Source organism: Podarcis melisellensis (genome assembly GCF_964234715.1).
Source record: "Podarcis melisellensis genome assembly, chromosome: 4".
Lineage (NCBI taxonomy): Eukaryota > Metazoa > Chordata > Lepidosauria > Squamata > Lacertidae > Podarcis > Podarcis melisellensis.
In genome coordinates, this window is record NC_138531.1 from 60,239,810 (window position 1) to 60,266,730 (window position 26,921).

Below are 26,921 nucleotides of genomic sequence, written 5' to 3' on the forward strand. Positions count from 1 at the left end.
ACACCAGGGGTCACCAAACTCTGTAGACTAGCTGGAGCATTTCAATTTTTGATAGGAGGCTGTAGGGGCTAGTCACAAAATGTTTTAAATGAGGAGCCTGGAATAGCACAACAAGGCTGCCGTGGGGGCATGGGCTAACACAAAATTAAAGGGAAGACAGTCATTGCTAATTCTCGCCTCTACCCCATCCCCTGCCAGAACATCTAATGTTTACCATTGGAAGTCAACCACAGTATATATTGCTGATCCCGATTGTAGATTATATGGCTGTTAGAGGCACAATAACCCTGTTTTTCCCCAAACCAGTCCTAAACCAAAGCCTAGGCCAGGCATGGCCAATGTTGGCCCTCCAGCTGTTTTGGGACTACAATTCCCATCATCCCTGGCCACTGGTCCTGTTAGCTAGGGATGATGGGAGTTGTAGTCCCAAAACAACTGGAGGGCCAAATTTGGCCATGCCTGGCCTAAGCCTACCATCCTATACCCATATGCCTGCGAGTAAGCCCCATTAAAAGGGACGCGGGTGGCGCTGTGGGTAAAGCCTCAGCGCCTAGGACTTGCCGATTGCATGGTCGGCGGTTTGAATCCCCGCGGCGGGGTGCGCTCCCGTCGTTTGGTCCCAGCGCCTGCCAACCTAGCAGTTCGAAAGCACCCTCGGGTGCAAGTAGATAAATAGGGACCGCTTACCAGCGGGAAGGTAAACGGCGTTCCATGTGCTGCGCTGGCTCGCCAGATGCAGCTTGTCACGCTGGCCACGTGACCCGGAAGTGTCTGCGGACAGCGCTGGCTCCCAACCTATAGAGTGAGATGAGCGCACAACCCTAGAGTCTGGCAAGACTGGCCAGTATGGGCAGGGGTACCTTTACCTTTACTTAAGCCCCATTAAACATATACAGCTTACTTCTGAAGTAGACATATATACTGCTCTACTGTATGCTACTGTATGCTAAATGTACAGTGATTAAGTGCCTGGACACCAGCTTCTGCACAGTAGGGGACTTTTTGCAAAGTTTCCACATTTTGCAGTTGCCATTTTGGATGGGCTTGTTTTAACACCCACCCTTATTGTGTAGTACTATTAATAGAAATTAACTTCTAGGGCGTACTTGGTCTCAGACAAATGAATCATAAGGAAGGTGCTTCCTGGTTGCTAGGGGGGAAAGGAGGGCAAACTATGGAGATTCCATGGATTTCTAGAAAAGAGTGAAGACAGAAAAAGAAGATATAATGCACTCAGTGGAAGGGAGAAATATCATCTCTTTTGGACCCCAGGGATTCCCATTGCCTGGTGTGCAACAAAGTTATACTCACTGGCTAAAAGCATTGATAGTTGGGAGCAGCTTAGACTGGCTGAATTAACAGTAATCTCTTAGGTTACTTGCACATCTTGCTTCATAACTTTCCAGAAGTTAATTAATGTATTTCCAAAGCCCATGACACCCTCAGGTCCTGGGTTGATAATCCCAGAGCTACACCATTATGTACAAATACCGATCTCCTAAACATTGATCTATGGAGTGCCACCTTGCTGGGGACAGGGAGAAGTATTCCAGGGTGAAACATAATTTTAAAAAGTTTCAAGGAATTACATGTTTCTAAAAAACATTGGCTACAATTCAGTGAATCACTTGTATATCTAGGTTATGGTAGATAAAGAATCTGAAGTGAACAATTCACAGTTAGTACTGGGGTTTCCAACAAAGCTCACTGTGCTGCAACTGAGTACAGATTAAGGTGTGTGAAGATTACAGAGAAAAATAATGAATTTTAAGAGTTCAAGGCTTTTGAGTCCAAAGCAGGGGTTCCCAAAATGTGGTCTGTGGAGCTTCATTCAGATTGTCCATTAAATATTCACATTGATTTTTCTATATTATTCTGTTATTGTTTTTCTCTTCATGTGTATTGTCTGTTTTGGTTATTCAGTTGTTTTTTAATTTCACATTGGATTTTAAATGTATCTTCATTGCTTATTTTATTTTGCATAGGATGGAATTCAAAATGCAATACAATATAAGAAATAAAAGAATCAGTTAAAATACAATTAAAATCATACAGCATCTAGCACAGCATGTTACAATCATTACAAAATGCACCTAAACTATCACCAATTTTCATGTGGTCCTGGGCGGGGGTTGGGAGTTTGGGAACCATTGGTCTACAGCATACTTTTTTACATAGCTGTGCCCCTTACAGTAAATACATTCTTTGTTCCTTGACAAAAAACATACAAACTGTAGTCTGAAATGTAAAATTTCAAGGAAAGCTATAGATAATAAATTAAATCTGTGGGCAAGACCAGCAATAATTCATTGATCAATGGCTACCAAACAATGAAATCAAGCGTATTCAATAAATCATTAGAGTGAAGTGATTTTTGACCTTTAGTAGTCCTGGTGATACTTAAGAATGATCACCATAGGCTGAAACAGATACAGTTTCAAAAGAAATGTGGACTAGGGAGCTTTGCATTCAGAAGCTCACATATGGCAGACTACTGCAAGTTGTTTCATCTTTCTTTTCAAGTAAAGATGAACCACAAACTTACTGGAGTATTCAGTGTACACTGGCAGGGCCAGAACTTATGAAACCATCATTATCTGGAAAGTTAACATACTGCATAAGAATTTTTGATCGTTTCTCTATAAGGTTAGAGCAAAAATATATGTAACTTTATCATTATTAGGGTTATTATTCGCATTTGTTTGGTGCAAACTGTGCTTTAGACACTGTAGAAACAGTGACTAGTCTTGCTACTACAGAACCTTAATGTTCATGTTGATCAATGTGTATGTGATGCTCTTGAAAACCTGGCATGTTTCATGTTTGTGACACTGTGGGTAACTACCATTAGCTCTGCACTATTATAAATGTACTTTTTATTTCTACTTGGAACGCTTAGGTCCTATCCTTCAGCCTCAGAATGATCTCAGGACAGGTCACAACAATAAAAATACATCCCTACACAAAAATCAGCAATTATTGAAGCAGAAATATTATACAAATCATTCATTATACAGATTTCTCCATCTGCCCCTCCCCTTCAGCACGGAAATAGAGAAAAACCAAAATGGAGAGATTCACCCATCCCTACACTGCAGCCAAACTGGAGAAACTGGGATATCTTCAGTGAAAGCTGTTGTGGGCTTCTCTCAGCCTCCAAGAGCACTTGTTTAGATGCTGGTACTTTCCTCCCAGCATAGTGAAGACTGCCGCCAGAAGCCCTAGGAAATACAATTCCCAATATGTTTAATCTAGGCTGATTAAGATGGAAAACATTTGGAACTCCATATCTCAGGTCCTCTGTAGCAGTGGATTCCCTACAGAGGCAATCTTAAGCATTCTAGGAAGAGATTACAGGTATCTACAACTGAGGAGCTCAGGTGTACTACCTGTGGGCACTGTAGCGTATTTGGATATTTCTACTTGTTGCCTGCAAAGGCCTAGTACCAGTTTAAAAAAATACGAATAGAGGACTTTGGCTTTTCTGATGTTTTGGGGAGGGTCTCTGTGTTGCCTATTTTAAAGCTGTATTGCCCGTTTCTTAATCTATTTTATTTGTTTTTAGTGTGTATGTGAACTTTTTCTATTGTGGTGGGGAGGGGTTGATTCTGAGTACTACTGGGTTTTCTTAAGCGAAATTGTTATTTTGTAGTGTCCACAACAATTAGGTTTCCAAAAAGGCTACATATCCCTGGTCTACACCTTACACAGAAATCTTGGATCAGGGTGAAAACCTGTACTAGCCTCTCTGATGACAGCTATTCTTCCCTTTATCAAGGGGAGTGCTAAGAGGAAGCTTCCTCAGGTTTAGTGGTCTTTCCAAGACAAATAATTATGACCATAGGTTGTTTCCTTAACCATCTGAGAGCAAAAAAAAGAAAAGAAAAACCAATTCTGAGCTGTGTCAAAGGAGCCATGTTTGTAATTAAAACACCCACACATTTATGTAAGACATTGCATGAAGATCTACTTCAATGTGCTGATGCTATTTATCAGTGAAAGCTTTTAACAGCTTCAATGTATTTACAAATTGTGTTACAAAACATTGATCAACTACTCAATATTAATTCTTTTATTGAATTTTTAGCAACCGCAGGAAAAATAATCTATTGTACTCTACACTTAATAGAAAAATAGCTCCTTTGGGGCTTTTGAATCCTCCATAAGTCTTCATAAACACACCAGCTTCCAATTGTTCTCTATTCATCAAACTGAGCTCATAAAATTACCTTTCTATTTCATTAGTTTTAAAGATTTTTATCAGTTTGCTTGTAAGAGGGAGGGAGCTGCCAGACTTCTAAGATCATTGTTAGAAATCTAAAATACTGTCATGGTTTGTAGCAGTCATTTAAGCTAAAATGGTTCTTCCTTTAAGATGCACAACCAAAAAGGTATTTTGCATCATTTATTTTTCTGTAAAGAAGTGCCAAATTTTGAAGCCAGTGTGTGGTATGGAGTATATCTGTCACCAAGGGCTGTCTCATCTGCTTCCATTGGAACCCGAGAGGGATGTCGTTTAATTAAAAAAGGAGGGCACAGAGCTTTCAGAAGAGTATTGCAGTGGCATTTCACACAAAGGTGATCCATATACACATGGTGCTTGTATGACGTTAGTTTGCAATACACAGTGCTCAGTTAGGTAAATATCAGGAATTCTGCATGCCCAACAGGACTTTGGAGTATGTTTGCTTTGAGCAGCCCTTCATATACCACTCCAGATTTCAAACTCAAGAGCAGTTGGCAATGTATTGAGTGGGAAAGTATGTTATTAAAATGCCTTTTTAAACAAAACAAAAACCCCAAACAGATCTTGTTTGTGACAGTTTATAGTGACTATCACAGTTGCAGCATTCCAAATCACAGTCCTACACCAGTGGATTGCCTGTAAATAAATACATACTAGCTTTCTAGAGGTGAGTGTTTAAATTTAGAGCTTTTCTTTGGGGATTCTCTCCATGGTACAGTTTTAACTGCTGCAACATTATAGTAGATTACTACAACAACAACAACATTGTGGTTTCTGACCTGAATGAGTTAAAATATGAACCTTTGGAGTTTTCTGCAGTAGTCATCCAACAGCCCCAATCTGTTAAGCCATTTTGGAAAATAATGCTTTAATTGTGTTAAATAGGTGTTAATAGTTTCCATGTGGAAAATCTCTTTGTGAAAGATCTCATTTGCTTTAAAGTTATACCTTTTGGGCTTTTTTCACCCTTAGGAGTTTTTTTTTCTAAGTGTAATTATGACTGAAGCCAGCTGGCTTGAAAAGAACTTGCACCCTAAAGAGGTGGACAAAAATGCCACATTATAAGAAAATTAATGTAGGTGAGAAATCTTGTGTGGAAGGCCTCATAAAGAGTCCAGATTAGTGATTCTAGGAGTATCCCAAGAAGTTACCCTGAACTACAGTAAAACGTACAAGGACATCAGTTAAGTTTAATGTGCTTTTCAAGTCGCAACGTGACACTTAAGATACAGTACCGCCTGGTGCCCATTGCGACTGGTAGCACAGAAGGCAGGGAGACTATGGTCAGACTGATCCATAGCCACTTACAAGAGCAGCCAACTAATTCGTGTTTTATCCTTTTGCTCCTGCCTGCTAAGTTCTAAGAGGGCAACCCTCAGATTATGGAGGAGGAAGCTGATAGGCAGTTCTACCCCTGGGCTGGATGTAAACAGGAAGGTAGGCAGGTAGGGGCTGGCTGAGGGCATATGGAAATTGGTGGGGCCCTCAGGTAGCCACCACCTGCCTCCACTGACTGCCTTTTTAGGTTACAAAAAAACCGACACGTTGTCAATAAAGACAACTTGGCAAATGGCATAGAAAGGCTGCCAATTTATAAAGCAATCAGTAATGTAAATAAATTAAGTATAGTATTAAGTTTTTGAACTTTACAGGAACTTTTTTTGTTTTGGGAAGCCTTTATGGTCATGTAACCATAGCATCAATTTTATTAAGTATAATTGTTTTAAAATTGCTGATTTTATTTATATTTTGAAAGAAAAATGTCAACTTATGTTTGCTTTTTGTTTTAAAATTTGTATTTTTGCCAGCCACTTATAGATTTTCTGTTGAGTAAGTGATATATAAATTTTGTTAAACAACACAAAATAAAAGAAAAGTGCGTAAGCAACTTATGAAACTCTGTCTTCCTCATAGATGCAAAAGATCCATCCTTTTGGAAAGAGTTTATAGACTATGGCTTGTCAAAACTCTCTTGGACCATGTGCTTTGAGGTAGTAGTCAGGGATGCATTTCATCTCACATTCTTTTAATCTCTTGTCTCTGATTTAGTTTTCAATAACCATATTGTAATTGAAGTTTTTAATGCAAATCTTATTTGGCAAATCTTCTTGGCTATGGCAGAAAGAGCAAAGTGTTTTTAATAAAATAAAATGAATTCAAAACCATACAAATAAAAGCCCATTCCATTTTCTCATCAACGAAGCAGTTCTATCAAGAAAGAATAAGGCAGACACTAATTAAGCAGTTCACTGATTTCTGCACATGAAAACTTTTATTACAAATTGTTTATTGAAAATTGAATCACAGAAAAGCATTGGGAAGAATGTGAGCTGAAATGTCCCATATCTTTGAACTCACATCTAGTTAACAAACGGTTCTCCACCTACTGAGTTTGAAACTGCTCCTTGGCAACTTCTGTCTCTACAAGCAATTCAAGATGCAAATGTTCTGTGTAATTAGTTGAAATTTACAAAGTAGTGTGTGTATGTAATACATAAGCTCTTGATCTTTCCCATCAAAGGAATATGTATAGAGTTTAATAGTGATTATTAGATGGGAAAGTGACTTCTAGCTAATAAAATATAAACCTCCATGGAATTTGAAGAAGACAAATACCTACTGTAATACTAAACACATTAAAACAGATATATAGGAAGAGAAAATCAAGGTGCTGTAGTAGCATATGGGGAATATATATCCATTTCATTTGGAGTTTACACAATTGGAATTTAGGCATTGTGAGGGTTAAGGGGGAAAAGAAAAGCAGAATCAAAAGGCTTGCACACCTTTCCTTACAGAGAAGGCAGAGCTAATAATATTGGGGAGGGAACACAGAACTGATATACCTTGCAAGTTCTTAATTAATATGCTTCTTTGAAATGTTGCCTGAAACCTCATCCCTTGAGTTTAATTTCATTTGGGTCACATGTCTAATGCAGGATTCTGCAGTGACTATCAGTTCAAGCACTCAGAAAAAGCATGTGGTACAGTTACTGTGCAATTATACCATCTTCATGTCAATGTGAAAAAATTATTTTTTACTTGTTTCCCTGTGTGTAACATACTCCTCCCTTCCCTCCCCCCCTAGAGTGGCTACTGTGAAGTGGCTGGCTTAGCATTACATGCAAATCAGCAGTCGTGGTGTGTTTCTGTAACTCACACCTGACCGATAGCCCAGTGGGCAGAGCATGAAACTCTTGAGCTCAGTGTCCTTGATCTCAGTGTCATGGCTTTGAACCCCACGTTTGGCAAAAAGATCCCTGCATTGCAGGGGGTTGGATTAGATGACCCTCTGGGTCCTATCCAGCACTGCTATTCCATGAAGCCACAAGTGGTAGTAGTAATCCAAGAACAAACCTTATCTTCAGCTTGTGGCTTATTTTGAGAGAAACCAGTATAAGAGGCAATATGCCTCTGTATTTCAGTTGCTGGGAATCGCAAATGCAGAGAGTGATGTTGTACTCTCGACTGCTTGCAAGCTTCTCAGAGGCATATGTGGTTGGTCACTGTGAGAACAGGATGTTGGATCAGGATCTCAGGACCAGGCAAGGCTTTCTTGGTGTTCTTATTTGTGCTGGTTTGCACATTTAACTTTCAGCCAGCTCCTCTGTGGTTTATTTCCTCACTCTAGAAAGGAAGGAGCAAAGTTGGGACTGCTTGAGCTACATGCACCAGCACACAGCTCCTGCATAGGCAATTTTGACTAGCTATGGCTTATGACCCAATGCTATAAGCAAGCACAGCCTCTTTATGGAAGGGAAGCATATCGGAGAAATGGGCTACGCTGCCTGTTTCTCCAACATGTTAACTATGCATTTGCAGGTAATTTTATTTGGGGGGGGGGGGTTTAACCCGTGTATAATATAAGCTTCACTGCTATGAGAAATGTATCACGTTAACACTTGAATGAGCTCTCATTCCAGTTTGTGGTGGATTTGCTTGGGTCTAGCTGGGTAGTCTTTTGCTCTACAATCCCTCTGAAGGCAGATTAAAATATGAAACCCTGAAAGGTGAAACCACTGAAAAATGCTTCCATATGGCTGTTTCTCTTTATAGAGGTTGTGGCTTGTAGAACTGTTTAACACAAGGGTTCTCCACATTTTTCAGATTCTTCATGTAAGTACCATCTGCTTCCATAAACCTTGAGTTGGAGGAGTGGAGACTCTCTATGTACTGCAGAGAACCCATGTACCAAGCCGTGCTACATTTTACAACCATTTTGTGGGGAAGCTGCCATGCCGAAACATTTTGGTGGACTTTATATTGGGTCTATAAAAAGAAGATCAGTACTCAGTTATAATCCAGAGTGGAACAGCAGTTCATCAAATGAACACATAAACCTGTTTTAAACAGAGAAGATGCCATTTGTAACATTCAGCAAGAGACCTTTCCCTTAATAAGAAATTGCAATGCATACTGAAAGCTGTAGACTCTCCACACAAAAACTAATTCTAAGAAAAGATAATGGATTTAGATACCTTTTATGTGTTATCAAGACAAAAACAAACAAGAGTGGGTTTAGATTTTTTAATGACTTGGTTTTTTTTAAGATAACCACTGATTGCTTGGCAAATAGATTAAAGATGGAAATCTATTTTCAATCCTTTATATAACGAGATATAATCATTTTCTTCTTAGATATAGAAATTTACTTGGAAAGGAACTAGGTCCAAAATGATTATATCTCTTTGAATTTATATACTAAGAGAAACTAGAGAACTGTTTGTGGCAAATAAGAAAGAAAAAAAAACCTACTACCATTGAAAGACAAGCATACAGCTCTGTCATTAGAGTTGCTTGAAATTTTACAAATAATTTCAAGTCAAGTTCACATTCAGCCTAGCATAAGCCCATGCAGTGACTTCAGGGGGGAAATGATAGGTGAGCAAGTAAACTGCCCATTGGTACTAAACTGCTGATAGCACGTTTTCAATGGGAAGAAAATGCTTCACTGTATTACTTTCTCAATTCCAATTCTCTCCTGTGCTAGTGACCAATCCTTGAAGCAAGGACACTGATCATTGCAGTTGGACAATACTGGGTTTGCAAGATGCTCATTTCCAAGTCCAGTTTGTCCCCAAGGATCCTTTGATCATTTCACTTCCAGGAAAGGATGAATCGGGTTCAGGTGATTAACTTCAGTACAGTTCCCTTTGCCCACCGAGTGAGTCCCTTCTGAGTTTTCCCAGGTCCAGAGCCGTAGCTAGGTGATCTTGTGCCCTGGGCAGAACTGTCCAGATTGCGCCCACTAGCCACAGACAAATTAGCTTTTCTTCCCACCTCTCCTCCTTCCCCCCTCCACCCATTCAATTATTCACATACTAATCAATATTTTTATTTATAGACATATTTATGGATATATTTTTAGCCAATTTTGTGGGGCCCCGCCGCCTGCACCCCTGGCAGCGGCCCAACTTGCCGCCCCCTAGCTACAGCCCTGCCCAGGTCCCTTCTAATAACAAATCTTGCTCCGTTGCTCTTAATAGCAGAAAGGTTTTTAAAACTGTTCCTAACTTTATGCATGTTTTACATCCTTCGAAATGTTTATGCTTACCTAGGAGAATACTATATGAGATACAATTCAGGTCCCCTACAATCACAATTCCCCCTCTTCCAAAAACAGCAGCAGCAGCAACAAAAACACATGAAATTTCTAATTCTTTTTCCCCCCTAAAATTACACCTTAGCTTTGCAAACTGAAAACCAAATTCACAGATATACTGGCCTACCAATATTATCAATGGCCCTCTGGTTGTTGCTGGACTCTGACTCCAGCTAGCATTTCCAGTGATCAGCGATTATGGGAGTTGTAGTCCAGCAACATCCGAGGGGTCACAGATTCCCCATTCTTGATTTAATTAAATATTCTGGTTTATGCCCCATTGCAAATCACTTTAGAACTTGAGAAACTTTGATCCTAGTCTACAGACATGTACATACAAAGTTATGTTTCGCTTAAGTATGCCTTGGATTTCATGGCATCCAAACTACTTGCAGATTTTTTATTTCAGATGTCTTCATGTAATTACAGATTTATGCTTCAGCAAAGGAAACTCTTAAAAGTATCCAAGCATGCTATTCCTGAAAAGACAACCAGATCTTCGTAATGGAAAACCTCATCAATTCAAATTGATTTGTAGAAAATATTTGCAAATGAAGGAAAAATTTGAGGGCAGTAATCTTATGGTAAAGCTTTGTTACACATCTGTTTTCTTCATTTACAAAGCAAAGAACCACATGCAGGAATCAAAAGACTATATAGTTCTCTGCTATGAAACATAGTCTGTGCTCCCTTATACTTCAGACCGCAATAAGCAGACAGTAGATAAAGTATAGAATGATTCTTAAATCAAATTGTTGCAATGACTCATAAAAGTTTCCCCACCTTACAACTAAAATGGGACCTATTGTTCTAGCATTAAGCTGTTCAATTTAACATCAAAGCCTGACAAATAAAAAACCCAGTCTAGAAAGTATGCATTTTTATGCAGAGTCAAGTGAACAATGAACTCAGTGTAAATCACAAAGCAAAACAACAACAAATAGGCACAGTACTGAAATAAAAAAATGTCAAAATAAGTTTTAAGAAACACTAAAGTCCAGATACATCAGAGTCTAGAGACTATCATACAAGGAACAGGGAATAAGACAGAAGATCACAGCCATTAAACTGACGGGCAAAATGGTATGACATCATTGCCTGCCTTCTAGCCAGGAAGGGAAGCAAGGGATTATCTGAAGAGTCAACATCTGGAATGTATATATAAAACCAATGGCAGATTTTCACACATACTCATTCATTGAGTTCCACTAGAATTTCACAGTGCAGTAGAAACAGTCATCTGTGACCTGTTTTCACACATTAATACTTGAAATGACTGAATAACTATATTAATCAGCTTGATATACTAAAACAAGGTTGTGTTCTTTAAGAAGTAGAAGTGCATCAATAAAGCCTGTGTTTCCATTAGCTGTATGAAAGATGCTGTTCTAACAACTGCGCTACATTCAATAAAATACACTGGACACCACTAATTTTTTAAAAAATCTCTTTTTTGAACTTAATCATTTAGAATGATGAGGAGGATATAAAGAAAAAGGTTTTATCCTTTAAAAGTATTAACATTACAGACAGCATGCTTCTCAGACAACTGGGATACAAAATGCCTTCATTTTCCATTTCCATGATGGAGCATAGCTCTTTTCACACACAGAAAGAAAATCATATTTGAAATATGTAATAGTTCAGCAGAAATCCACCAATAAAATAAGTGATCTTCCTAGATTTTGGCAATGCAAACTCTTGCAGTGATTATTTATGAGCCCAATAAAATCACTGTTAAAAAAACACAAAATTCTATTTCCTTCTCATAGTAACAATAGTCTTTCAAAGCAATTTTACCTTGAACTGTTAGAGTTGCCGATGCTTCTGCTTTTCCAACCATATTTTCTGCAACACAAGTGTAAGAACCCATGTCTCCTGCCATAACTTTTCGAATTTTCAAGGTATGGTCATCACGGATTTCATATCTAAATCAAAGAGAAATAATCTATTAGACTGATTTGTCATACTGCTATATATGAGAGTGGAGCAGGGCTGATTTCTCCAACAAGATAACTGTAAGCTATCAAGGGTATATGCATTGGCATCAATGGTTCTATTTCAGCTAAATGGAAAACCATAACAAGCCTTCAGCCTTTTTGTCCAATACAGTACAGTATACAGAAATGTATTTAATATTTCCTCTCATGCTGATATGACCATTCCTTTTTTATGTGAGAACATTAATCATCTAGAAGAAGAAGAAGAAGATATTTAAACAGTTAAAACTGTTTGATCAAAGAAATTAATTGATTAAATATGCAAGGGTCAATTAATATATTCCATTTTTTAATTACCCTGCCCACCTTTTTAAAGTTTCCTGGTTTCTGACTCCTGAAGCAATCATGTGCTTAGTCCCTTTCTCTGTTCCTCCTGAAATAAGCCTGGCAAGGCAAGACTAAGAAACTCCCCTTGAGCAGCCTTCCTTCTTAACAGTGGCAAGCAAAATACACTGCTTTCGTTATTCCCCAGGTGGCCTATTCCTCAGGCTGCAACTATAGCCATATGATTGGTCTACACTTTGTGTCTCTCTCCAGCTGGAACCTCAGCTGGCATGGCCAGAAGTGAAGAGGCTGCTGGCACACCAGATGTTTGGGGGCGCTCTCGCATACTTTACAGACACATCAGTGGCTCTATAGAGCCAACCATGGACTCACTTGCTATGCTCCATCACCTAAGCATGTGGCATACTAACACTGGTCAAAGCGTATGAAGAGAAAATAGGAATAATTTTCTTCTTTTAGAAACACACATTCACCTCCTAGTTCACATAAGGCACTATCAGGCGCCTCATGTCAAATTTTCCCAGCTCCTAAGTGTGCTATCTTTATGCACAAATGCATGTCACTGTGTTTAAGGGGAGTTACTACCGAGAATCTCTGCAATCAAAGAGTGAAACTAATTGAACGCTCTGTTCAAGGAATGCAGGGATGTCAGAGTTGCCTTTAGTAAGACACTTGATCACACAGCATCTCAAACATAATATCAAGCTGACAAGTAAAAATGGACCAAGACTATTTGCATGATCTTGGGGGCAGGGCAGAAAGTTGTGGGAGACGAGTATCTTTCACTTAACAGGATTGATCTATCCCTTGTATTTTCCCTGGCTCAGAATGTCAAGAAAACCTTTTGAAAAGATGTTATTAAATGAATATGAAATTAATTAAACAGACTAAAGATTAACAGATTAAAAACCTGATGATGAAATGGTTAAAGCTTCTTTAATTAAATTTATTTTCGTAAGAATTTATAACCCGCCCTTCAACCTAAATCTTAGGTCCTGGGATTACAGAGTAGAGAATAATGAAGCTTTCTTTAAGACCACAGCACATTCACTAAAACATGATACCAGATAATATTTCAATCAATAATAAAAACCACAGAGGTATCTAGGGTTGCGCTGTTTTTTGTAAAAGAATAAAATGTTCTTGTGAAATTAGTAAAACAACTTTAAGATTATGTGTGGAGTTCAAGCTTGTAAGATGAGAGAGTGTGTGCAATTTACTGTAGAACAATCTTGTATCACACAATTATTAGGCATGCTCTTCTGGCATAATTATAATTGTTTTACTCCAAGCACATAGTAAACCAAAACCACAATTTATTGTAGAAGATTATTAAAGTCTGCTGCACCTTGCTTTAGGTAGCTCTCCGTCATCTTTTCGCCACCTTACTGTTGGCACTGGATCACCACGCGCTTCACAATTAAACTCTGCACTGTCATCTGCAGTTACTGCCAAATTACTTGGTCTCTTCACAAATGATGGTCTTTCTGAAAGAAACAGATGGGCAGCACAGGTTAGAGTGAAAGAAAGGATGGGGACATGAAACATGAAATGCATGCTAAATTCTAAAAGGAAAGTTGCAGTAGTTTTCCTGCGGGGGCAGCATTTACATTTTGGGTGTGGATAATGAGAATTTGCTTTATCCCCCTTCCTGTTTTACGGGCATTTTAAAACAAAAATACCATACGTAAGAGAGGTACCTGTAAGTAGGAAACTTGCCAAGTTACAGACAAACTGCCTACATGTTGGCTAGCTACCATTATCCCAATGTACTTTTCCTTGCTAGCGAGATAGAAGCACAGACCAAATGTTCTAGGACCAATGTCCCATGGTCTATGCTGGAGCAATCAAGGGTACTTAGGAAATGTTACCTTTTTGGTCAATTTACTCAGTCTTAAGGCAATATTTAGCTTTGGAGTCTGTATTTATTTTTTTACATTATATCATGCTACTAATAAAGGAAGAAGCTTCCCATACCTAAAACTGTGAGCTCTGCCACTTCACTCTCTCTTTCTCCCACCATGTTTGTTCCAACACAGACATATTTGCCAGCATCATTCTTCCTAGTATAGGTGATCATCAGCTTTCCTCCTCTGATCTAGAACAAGAAAATAATAATTAATAGTAATAATAAGTCTCAAACGGTCGTGTAAGCAGAATACAATTTTGCTTTTCTCCTGTGAGTTCATGTGCCCTCTGAACAGAGTGGGCAGTGCTGTACAGTTGTGTACGATCACTCCACCAATTTCCATGTGATTTGTACTATACAACACAGCCCAAACAGTTCAGGAGAAGTATAGCATCCTGATCAATGGAAACAATAGTATCACTCTACCCTGCCTTGGTCAGACTCCACCTTCAATACTGTGTCCAGTTCTGGGTACCACAGTTTAAAAGGTTTATTTACAAGCTGAGGGCTACCATCAGCAATGCTAATAAGGGATCAGATTTTACCAAAGGATAATGATTGCATCTTTCTCATTATGAATAAAACTGCTTCAGCTAATAGTCCACAAGAAGAAACCGTAATATAATGATACAGTTCTATTTCCAAAGCCCAACTGACAATATTGTTGATGATGAAAAAGTGTATTCTGAAGAACAACAGCTACATGTTTAGCAGCCTTCTTCTAGGGTAGAGGGACAGATGTTTCGAGAGGTATCTAGCTCACTTAAAAACCTTTCTAGACTTATCCCCTATTTTCCACCAGATCATTAAACCAATGAATGTATTGCCCCCCCCATAGAATATGCTGTGTATTAAGGCCAGTTCTGTATATATATATTCAATCCACCCCCTACACTCTGCAGTTACATCATCTGAGTCTACTGGTTATATAAACAAAATATGTACAAAAACAATTTTGTTTAATTTACTCTGCAGATATTCTAACTCTGCATGCATTTGTTTTATCTACTTTAGCAACTTTTATGAAATCCGTACTGTAAAGCAGTATTTCGGCAAGCCTATGAGGAAGTAGTTGTTTCTCTGTTCCTTTTGGGCATGGGTAGGGAAACTAAGGCCCAAGGGCTGGATCCGGCCCCATCGCCTTCTAAATCTGGCCCATGGACGGTCCAGGAATCAGCGTGTTTTTACATGAGTAGAATGTGTCCGTTTCTTTAAAATGCATCTCTGGGTTATTTATGGGGCATAGGAATCCATTCATTTATTTTTTCAAAATAAAGTCCGGCCCCCCACAAGGTCTGAGGGACAGTGGACCGGCTCCCTGCTGAAAAAGTTTGCTGACCCCTGCTTTTGGGGCATAATAGTCCCTTTTTACCAGTATGATAAATGCATTAGCCAGAATAGATTTACAGTATGCCTGTTCAGAAGCAGTATGCCACTAAATACCAGTTGCTGGGGAAAACAATGGTGAGCTGCCCTGCTTGTGATATGGCCATTATTGGAAACAGGATGTGGAACCAAATAGATCCTTGACCTAATCCAGCAGGTCTCTTATCACATTCCTATGGCAGGTGTCCCACACAATACTGACTATTATAATTTTTTCTGATTATTCTTCAGAATGAGAATGGTGGTGTTCTCATATTTTCTTACTGAAGTACAGTGGTACCTTGGGTTACAGACGCTTCAGGTTAAAGACACTTCAGGTTAAAGACTCCACTAACCCAGAAATAGTACCTCGGGTTAAGACTTTGCTTCAGGATGCGAACAGAAATCGTGCTCTGGCGGCGCAGCGGCAGCAGGAGGCCCCATTACCTAAGGTGGTGCTTCAGCTTAAGAACAGTTCCAGGTTAAGAATGGAGCTCCAGAACGAATTAAGTTCGTAACTAGAGGTACCACTGTACTATGAGTTTGAATGATAAAAGTAGCCTGATAATCAGGGATATATTGGGGGAAATGGTCTCTAACAGGGATGTCCAACAGGTCGATCGCTATCTACTGGTAGATCTCCAGAAGGTTTCAGTCAATTGCAGTCGATCGCTGGGTCCCTTTCCTTAGCACTGGTGAAACAGAATCTGGCCCTGTTTGCTTGCCCTGCCCTCCGTTGTTGCACGATCTGCAGAACGGAAGATGGAGTTTACTCAATGAGGCTGTTTGTTTCCCCAGCGATCAGGCTGTTCCCCTTTCTTTCTTGAGCTTAGGCTTTAATTCTCAAAAATTGGTGCTCAACAACTTTGACCTGAACCCCCCCAAAAGGGGGCAGATCACTGCCAGTTTGTAATTCTGTGAGTAGATCGCAGTCTCTTGGGAGTTGGCCAGCCCTGGTCTATAATATATGATGAATTTTATTATTCATTCCTGATGAAGGAATATAAAATACTAAATATTAAGGTATACAATCCTGTTTTAAAGCAACATTTTATTATTAAGGGCAAAATTAAATCATTGCTAGCAATATTTTAGTCTAACTAGATAACTAACAGAGTTCTTGTGTTGTAAGTAACATTACTCCACAGAAATCTTTCCATTGAAACGCTGATTTGTTCAAGTACTCAAACCAACACACACCCTGCACTCTTCATATGAAGCAGCCCATGAAGAGACAACTTATGTTTTTCACAATGAAACAACTAGAAGTAGGACAAAGTTAACATAGCTGTGCTCTGAGGCTTATGAACTTAGATCACAAATGATAATAATTTAGATTGAAGACAGAAGCACATGTGTTAGGCAGACTAATATGATCATTGGCTACAGGGAGCATGTTCACAGTGTGAAGTGCTTCACTAAAGCTGCCTACAGCTAGAAATCTATCCCAGAAAACTTGACATCTTGAGGAAGATAGGACTCTTATTATCACTGCAAGACATATGCACACAAAGATGACAGTCAGTTATTGAGATAGATGAACATGCACACATAATGTAGAATGCATTGCATACAAATGCCTTATTTTTTGCCTTCGGCACAGCTTGTTTGAGCACAGAAACAAAAAGTATGTCCTTTATCATCTAAAAAAACTAGCAGTGCAGAAATTTCAGGGAAGATCTGAGGCATGGAAAATGGATATTAAAAGTGACCCACTAATATGTTTTTAAAAAATAAGTAAAATGTATTTTCGTGTCTGTGATACCAAATACTGAATACATGCAACATATTTAATGGAACTGGTTTAGTGATAATTTTATCCCACAAGCACAGAAAGTCACACAATCTACTATTTTAACAAGGATAAAATCAAACTACAGTACTTACAGGTTTGGGACAACATTTTCTGCAATGTCAACAACAAACAAAGCCCCCCATAGTGCCTGCAAAATGCACCTTGTCATTTAACTCACTCTTAACTGGCTTTGCTCACTTATCAGTGATATCATTTCATATCAATGTCTAACTGGCTACACAATATTTGGTGCCACCCAGTTCACTGTGTTGAAATCTTGGTTGAAATCCTCATCATTATATCTAATCCAGACACTTGCAGAGAAAAAGTGCTGCTTTGGAGCCATAATTGAATACAAGGTCACTGAAAAAGATATTCACCAACATTTTTAAAAAACTTTTTGCAGAAAGTATTTCTGCACATACACATACCCTGAAACCCAAACTGAAATAGAGTATTTGGGGCAGATCTGCTTTTATATGTGTTTATATTCACACTAAATATATTACTGATCACTTATACAGATGAACACCCTAATTATTGTCCATCTTCAAGTAACAGTGACCTCATTCACACATCAGAGTAAGCAAACTATAGCTTACCAGGACTGTACAAACATGTAGCCTCCAATAGAGGAGATCACAGCGGCTTGGCTTCTCCCTAGTCTGATTTACTCACCAGCTGAACTAAATCCAAGTTGACTTTTTATTTTAAAGCATTTCTGAACTGCTTTATACTTTAAATATTACACTATGTACAATATAAAAACAATGTCCATTACAACAAAACAGCAGCCTAAAATCAATTAAGCAATACAAAGACATAAAAGCAAATTAAATAGATTCAGGGTCGTCATACACCTAAATCAGGGTCCATTGTTATGCATCAGATAAAGATAAAACTGAATCATCATCATCATCATCATCATGATTATTATTATTCCACCTATCTGACTGAGTTGCGGCTTCCAACAAATTATTAAGAGAAGCATCGGTTCTCTCCTTCTTATCTACTCCTCAATTTATAATTTTGAAGTAAGGAAATGTGTTACAAGCCTGCAATTAATGTATTCTCAAGGAAACTGACCCTGTTAAGCTTCTGGAATTTTCTACCACTTAGGGAAATGGAATGTGCAAGACCCTAATGTCCCTCTTTGAAACACTTTAAGCTGTTAAGAACATTCATCTCCTGACTTACAGAAGCTTCATATGGAAGGTGTTATATTTTTGCTATGTAGTTCATTGAGCAATAACAGAATGCATATAAATTAGTCTTTGAAACAGTAGCTGGGTTTAAGCTAAGGAGCGACATGCTCATAGTTTTATGAAACAGAAGAGATGTGAAGTCTCTGTATTAGCAATCTTCCCTCTGTGTCTGATTATAGCTACCATTACAGAAAATGAGAAATATATAAGATGACAATGCATAGGATTATAAAATTCAGACCATAATGCACAATTATTCTTGATTCACTGCTTTATGTTTTTCCTCTGTATAATCAATAGCTGAAATCAGAAATAAAAAGTGAACTTGAACTGAACTCATTTCCCATTATTCCTTAATTTTTCTGCCCTGGAAAAAGTCAGATGATTTCATGTCTCAGTTTCACAGAATTTCCCCCCACCCTCATAAGTATCACCACTGTCAAGTTATCCACACTTTTCCAAGGTCAAACATTCTAACAGATGGATAATAATTAACAGCTTCAGCCACATACAAAGATCATATTTAGCTTAAAATGACATTATTAAAAATATAGTAAATTTTCTGGACAAAAAAAGATAGTCATGAGCCACAAATTCATGCTAAGAAGCTAAACCAATCTATCTGAATTACAAATATCACTGTTCATAAAATACTGCATTACTGTAGTTAAAGGTAACCAACTATTCAGTTTGTTCTTATATGAACTTACCGTATACCTCAGAGAAGTGACCAGTGTGCCATGTAGCATTTTCCTGATCCTAATTGCTGTTTCCTGTCACTGCAACTTCAAAGCAGAAGCTAATTAGCTTCTCTTCCTCTTAAGCCTGATTTCCTGCTAGACAACCCTAAGGATGTTTCTGCCAAATGAAAAACGTCTTGACAAACGTCTTCTTGCATTCTACATGTGAAGACATACTACATCCCCTATGTCCTACATGGCAGTATATGACAAAACGTACCTTCTGGTCCAAAAAGGTTGGTTGCCCCAGGCTTAACACAATGAAAGTACAGTAGGGGATTTTAAAAGGCTTAACTGTGGGTGGGGTATACTAAAATCCCTCTTGTATAATCACAGAAGTATTTATTTCCTATATATTTGCTTTATTTTTAAAAAAGTTGTCTCATAGGATAATTTCCCCATTTGAGGGATGATATAGGGCTTATCGGCCAGCAGATATTTTCCCCATGTACAGATATCTGTGCAGAAGAATCTGTTACATATATGTCTGTCATCCAAGACAATTTCCAATAATGGAAAAGGAGCTGCCAGCATCAGCATCATCTTTTTTTAATGTGCAACATCACACAGCAATTTCTGAATGGCCAAGACAACATAATAAGTAACATCTCTTGATGCATTCGGATATTGTGCTTGAAAAACAAGCTAATATTTCCTTCATTAAAAATCTACAGAACTTCACTTGTTATCCCAATGAGAAGATGCACTTGTATTATATAGACAGACTGTAACTCAGAAGCATATGGAATAAATTGTTCTTGCAAAATCTTGTGACGCACAAAGAATTTAAGCAAAACAAACCCCTCTTTATTTCAAACAGTTCACTAGCTTAAAACATTTGGTTCTAAAAAAATGCATTTAGTTTTTATACAAGGAAGCTAACCCTTTAACTGAAACTTATATATTCTTGAAAATTGGAATTACTAAACAAGCCTGCAGCTACAGTTTTCATGTTAAGAATTTTGAACAGTAAATATTTCCAATTACACCTAGCTATTGTCTGGATCAATATTAATAATTTAGCAGTAATTAAGATATTATGTGATGAAATAGTATCAGTTTAAAATGTGGATTGAACAAAAATTAAGATTTAGGGCAATGAGCAAGGCTATATATAGTGAATTAATTCTGTTCATTAATCTGCATTCTTCACTCAAAGCCTTCTGAAGCCATCCCACTAATGTTAAATGTCTCATACAGCCTCTGCTGTACAACCAGATGACATTCTGTTATGCCTTTCTGTCTTTCATTACCTCCCTGAAAATAGCTTCCAGTTGCAAATAAAACCACTTCAGCTTGGTTACCCAAACCCTGAAACCGTATAAATTGTGACAGAAAGTATCTAGTTTTTTGCCTAGTGCTGCAAAGCAGTTTTGGAAGAAGTCCAACATCTTGTATGTCGGTTCGGTGCTTTTGCACATGCTTGCTATCTGTACTTGGCACAATCCTGAGAAGAGGTAATTGCAACTCTGTTCAGTGGAGGAAACCAAAGACCTGAAACAAATATTATTTTTGAAGTTCTGTGCTTTGAATTACACTTTTCATAGGACCAGAAGTTGTATAGGAACTTCAGAAATGCAAGGCTATCCATAGTGGAATGCGAAATAAGCAAAATGTGAAATGACTAGACTGAAAGAAAATAAAATGTATCAAAGAAATCTAACCAAGGATACACTAATCATTCACATCTGTTTCCAAGCTCCACGCAAGAGAACCTCTTTTCCCCTAAAATATTGTGCAACTCCCCTCCCTGCTTCGAGAGAATGCAATGAATGAAAAGTCATCATACAGATCAAGGGAGGTATTTTAAAAACAGTTTTATTATGTCCCTTGTAGTTTACAGATGCAAAAAGACACAGCTTAGCTACAAATATATCTAGATAGGTAGACTATTTTCTACCCCCATCATTCTGGAGCCCATCCACCACTCATGGAAGCTTTGAAAGATTTAAAATCACAATAAAAAATTAAACAATTAAAACACATACATTACACAACACTAAAATCAGTTAAAAGCCACAGCAACAAAGATAATCAGTAATATGACTTTAATAGTCTAAGCCAGGCTTCCTCAACCTCGGCCCTCCAGATGTTTTTGGCCTACAACTCCCATGATCCCTAGCTAGCAGGACCAGTGGTCAGGGATGATGGGAATTGTAGTCTCAAAACATCTGGAGAGCTGAGGCTGAGGAAGCCTGGTCTAAGCCTCTTAGAATATAAATGTTAGTATCTCAAACAGATTATAAATAAAAGAATGTGGTCCTTCCTATCAGCCAAGATCAGACCCTCATCAGAGATGAACAGCACAATAATACGCAGATTTATTCAGGAAGTAAGTCCTAATATGTTCAATGAAGTTTATTCCCTAGAAAGTGTGTTTAGGATAGACCACCTTAGCTTTGAAGAGTGGCCGAAATTCAAGAGGACTGGGGCAGAATTTTTGGCAAAAGATAAGCTAGTCTTAGTGGGTTGGGGGCTCAGTCAGATTAATTTTGTAAACAGGCAACAGTTACAGGTCATCCTACAACGTTTTTCTGAGAATGCTGCCTATTACCTTAATCACTCTTCACATAAATGCAGATGTTAATCTTAATATTTAAAATGTGGTGCTTGTGCTGTGACTTAATCCTGTGTCTTTAAAAGGGGCACAGCTTTAAATATTTTGCCACTGGCTATATACAGCCCCAATTCTGGAAGGAAACTTCTACTTCTCAAAAGCCCACTACTGAAATAGATTGCCTGAGGCTGCAAAGCCATTCAGTTTAAGCAACCTCTAATGGAGAAAAAAAATTGGGGCTACAACTTTCATCCTTCCATTAAGGTTTTCTAGCTCTTTGAGGGAAGAACTGCATGGCAGATGCTACCCTGTTCTGCTGGCCTGGACACCAGCTCTGCTCTGGGATATGACCTAGGGTGGGGGAAGAGGGCTTCCCGGGAGAGACTGCTCTTTGTCAAGCGCAAGGATGTCACTGGCAGTGGTGGAGTTTCTCCTGTTCTACATAGCCAGAATCTACATTGATAGAACTATGTAACTGCAATGTAAGAACTGTAACTTGTGTTTGAACTTGCTTTTCCCTCTTCCCTCCCACTTCCTTTTCCTCATATGTCATCTTTTTAGATTGTGCATGTCTCAGTACTGATATTTGAATGATGCTCAGAGCCTAAATGGTGGGGTATGAATGAAATGAAAAACACCAGGATTAATAGCCATTCCTCAACCCATGTCTAACAACCAAAATCATTTTCTTTCTTTTAGGAATTCAGTTTTGGAAATCCTAGACAGCACAAGTAGCTGAAGCTCAAAAGAAGTACCAGATTTCTTCTAATTTCTTTAAAAGGTACAGTCTTGTAGTCTCTCTCATTTTACTACTGTAAGTGGTCCTTGAAATTCAAAAATCTAGCAAGAATGCCCAAATATTTTCAGTTTCCAGTCTGATGGCAGTTTCAAAACAGTCGTTTTAAGTAATACATATCTGCTCCATATTTGTTCCATTTAGGACAAAAGACAACAGATCCTTAGTAAATGTAGTTTCCCCAACTTAGCAGATTTATTCCAAATTTATTTCAATGACAAATCATGTTACAGCATATAACTGGACAAAATAAATATTTGGTTGCATGCATTTAAGAATAGTACAGGATAACTTTTGTTGTTGACTTTCTCAAACTTCATTTTAAAAGTCTGAAAAATTTATGGATTATTCATACTGCAATGGTGTTCCAGCTGAATATCATTTTTAGTTGGCCAACTCACTCATACATATAATGTGATTTTCAGCTCCCATAGGCTGTGATATTACAGATACAATGAATATTTGTAAATTTTGTTTCATGAATATTCATAACAGATGTGTTCCAAATAAGGCAATAGGTTAACAGTTACTATGGATCCATGAAAAGGAAACATTACTTGTGCCCAATATTTCACAATTTATTTCATAGAATGAGAAAAATAGCTGGATACGAAGCACAATAGCAAACAGGTCTGTCAGGGTCCTATATAAGGAATAATGTGGCGGAAAAGTCTGGAACACTACTAAATATTAATCCATTTTTTAAAAATTGCTGCACCAAAGAAAGGATGAGCACACAGAACTCCCACCTTTTAAAAAACAACTATGTGAGATCTGCCTGCATTTAAATGTGATATGTAATCACATTTGGCTGTAAACACTTCAAAAATCCCAATCTCACAGAAATATGTATCTGTTTGTGTGTATCAAACATGCCATGGCAGTTAGGAACTGGATCTATTTGGAAATAGTACATACCTAATATCTGTAAATACCTAATAAAGAGTTGTTAAAACTTGTAGTTGTTCATGTATCTGTGGATTCAAATTCTAATATCTATAAAAGACTCCTTACAATGAATTTGTCTAGATCCGCTCAGCTCCTCTGTGATGATCAACAACTAAACCAATGGCAAAAGGAGACACCATGATAGGTTTGCCTACAAAATTCCAATGTGGCAGTGGAAAAGATCATCTAATGACATCAATAAAGACTGTAAAAGCAGAGAGAACAGAGTTATAAGGAGATGGGAAGCACATGAAAAGGAAACTGGGAGCATCTTTGATGTGACAAAATGCAAATGTTCTACTGAAAGAGAAGATGCACAAATTTTTCCTTTGCCTGTGGAATTCAAGCATCACTCATGAATGAAGATGCTCTCACAGTCAATGTTACCAAGGACAAGGTAAACTCATTGGAAAAGGACATGCCCTTTTTGTGGTGCCATGCTCATGGACAAAATAATCATAATAATTATGATTGAATTAAGAAGTAGTAGAAAGGACCCCCAGGGTCAGCTCGTCCAACCTCCTGCAATGCAGGAATCTTAAATAGATAATACATAAAAGATGGCCATCAAATCTCTGCTTAAAAAGGAGAGTCTACCACCTCCCCACTGATGAACAGCTCTTAGTCCTGTACTTGAATTATGTGTTCTAGGACCTTTCCTGCCATCGATGTCAAGCTCACTTGTGAGTAGTTACCTGCCTCTTCTCCCCCTCCCTTTTTGAAGATGGGGGCAACATTTGCCCGCCTCCAGTCCACAGGGACCACCCCTGTTCTCCAAGAATGGTCCAAGATTATAGACAGAGGCTCTGAGATTACATCTGCAAGCTCCTTTAATACACTTGAGTGGAGCTCATCAGGCCCTGGAGATCTGAATTCATTTAAAGTAGCTAGGTGTTCCCTTACAACCTCTTTTCCTATCTTGGGTTGCAGCTCCTACTTTGCATTGATAACTCTCTTGTCACCAGGTTGGGTGCTGCTTTCTATGTGGATGTAAATTATTTGATGTTACCATCTCTCATAAGGTATAAAGCGACTCTTGGGAACTTTGCACTGCTAGCTACCTAGGGAAGACATGAGCATTTTGTTCGCCAAAGTGTGTCGAGTCTAATCCATAATAAATTATTTCAGTTTTGTCACATGATTTACAAAGAAGCTGCAGGCTCTTAGCTAGCTGAGTTAAAGTATTCTCCTTTAACATACTGGAGACAAATTTATTTGCACCCACTAAAAAACTATTGTATAGTATAATTATAGTAACTTTTTTCCTGAACGACCTGGACAAAAAGACTAAGATATCCATAAGGGGCCCAGTATGTCTGAACTCAATACAGTTAAAAACCCAAAGATGACAATGTTTACGAAAGAAAAAGAGAGAGTACACAATATAATATGCTGAGAATTTTGTGAAAATGTACCTAAAAGAAACAGTGAGGAGTTAAACCTATTGTATCCAGACAAAGCCAAACTCATAGTTTTTAATCTCCTGTTTGACCCTTCCTCTATCACAGCAATTCATCTTTCGAAGAGAAAGTACCCTCTTTGGGATGGAGATTAATTTGGTGCTAGTTTCTTCTTTCATCTATTACACATAGATCTTTTTTGGCTGATATACATAATGACTTTTTCAATTTATTTTACCCTTTGTCATCTAACTACTTAAGATGTTTCACTTTGAAATGAAGAAAAACAGAACTTTAAAAACTCTACAGGAAGATTGAATTGTGTCTTGGAGTAATTTACTACTGCTACCAATATGGAAACAAATAATTGCTGATTGAACAAAAACTTTGAATGTCATTCTTTCCACAGTGCAATTGTACAGTAATTTTCCAGCTCATTTTCAATATTGTTTTCCCAAAGAAAATTGTGTCCATAAACTTAATTTGGCAATACATACAAAACATTTCAAATTCCTGATGTGCTATTTAGGGGATCAAGCAAAATAGAAATGGAGCTACAACTTATCTGAACCATTCAAAATCTGAGCTATACATACAACTGAGATGAACAATTCCATGCTTTTAAAAGAATCACAAAGATAAAAAAAATAAATTACTTATCAAGGTTTTCTTTTTAAAATGAGCATGATATATAAATGGCAAAGAAGTGAAGAAATGAAAAACAAGTGTTATTGCAAAAGAGGCGAGATTGGATTCACAGTATTTAACGCGGCTTCCTAGGCCAAACCCTTCATTCTTGGAAGCCAGCTGAAAGTAATCTCTTTGTATCTTGATGCTTTTAATGTATGTGTAAAGTAGTTTGCTTTTTATACATTTATGCACATCATTCGCTACACTTAAATGGTGCAGTTAATTAACATCTCAATTAAATGTTTTTTTAAAAGAATATGGATGTTCATGGAACATACTGCAAAATAGGATATGGTTCTTTCTAATACTGATTCTGACTCCTCGGTTTTCACATCCTTAGTTGATAAAATAGGAGACTATATTAACATGTGAGCACTGCAGTACTTAAGCTTTATAACAAGAAAGTTCCCAATTTAATTGAAGGAAAATGTTGAAGCTGCTTAAAATTTCTATATTTATTAGCACCCACCCAGATCTTATGCATGTTTTCTCATAAGCAAGTCCCACTACGTTTAGGTATCTCATATCCATCTTTGGATATGTCTCTTCAAGTTCTCTCCATCATTATCTGCTGTTTGCTTCTTGCTTCCACAAAAGTCCTGCTGTAAGTTTTAGATCATCAGCCAATCACATAGATGATTATCCCCTTATTCTTTTGAAATTGTAAGGTTTCCATACTAACACTGCATTATTTAGATAAATTCTAATCTCAGATAAATTCTAATAGCGCTTACTTCCTAATAAAGTAATGTCGGATTTTAGCTCAGGTTTGCCTATTAACAGCTCCTTGTTGATACAAAATTGTGTCACTATTCCAGTACATTAATAAAAACCATCCTGCTTTTGTTGGGGCAGGGGAAATTAACTCACAAAGGACTAGATTTTGCTGCCTAAGGAGAAGGACAAAATATCCCCACCCCATTCCACAGACAGAAGCTGACTGAACTGGCAGTTTAACTCAGCTTTATTGTCCACACCATAGGGTAAAACACATGCCAGACACATTTGGAAAGAGGCTGATTATATGTTTCAAATGTTTACATGCTAATGCTGGAAATCTCTGAGCCAAAATGCTTGCAAAATGTTTCAGTGAGCTGAAATGCTTAGCTTTAAAGAAGAACAACATATTGAGGATATAATGGACACCTGGTGGAATGAAGGGAACTGGTGTAACACTCATCTCTGAATACAAACTGTAGTAGGGGTAGGGAGCCTGTGGCCTTCTCATCATGCCTAATCATAGGCCAGGCTGGTTGGGATTGAAGGAATCACAGAATTGTAGATTTGGAAGGGACCACAAGGACAATCTATTTCAACCCCCTGCAATGCAGAAAAATTTTCACTAATGTGGTCTCGAACCCACTACCATAATTTTAAGAGTCT

At 38.0% G+C, this 26,921-nt stretch overlaps 1 protein-coding gene and 1 long non-coding RNA gene across 5 annotated transcripts in view; one reads left to right on the forward strand and one right to left on the reverse strand.

Annotated features, from left to right (window-relative positions):
* Positions 1-26,921, forward strand: part of LOC309368109 — a 140,980-nt gene that overhangs the window by 111,308 nt on the left and 2,751 nt on the right. Inside the window, exon 2 of the long non-coding RNA XR_014167543.1 lies at positions 22,404-22,485. This is a non-coding gene — a long non-coding RNA (uncharacterized lncRNA). The remainder of the gene's footprint in view (positions 1-22,403; positions 22,486-26,921) is intronic.
* ROBO1 (roundabout guidance receptor 1) overlaps positions 1-26,921 on the reverse strand; it is a 559,072-nt gene that overhangs the window by 78,075 nt on the left and 454,076 nt on the right. For all 4 annotated transcript variants that reach the window (XM_081907820.1, XM_081907819.1, XM_081907821.1 and 1 more), the window contains 3 exons: positions 14,111-14,231; positions 13,482-13,620; positions 11,649-11,776 (listed from right to left, as the gene is read on the reverse strand). In XM_081907820.1, the coding sequence (XP_081763946.1) occupies positions 11,649-11,776; positions 13,482-13,620; positions 14,111-14,231 (388 nt within the window). The remainder of the gene's footprint in view (positions 1-11,648; positions 11,777-13,481; positions 13,621-14,110; positions 14,232-26,921) is intronic.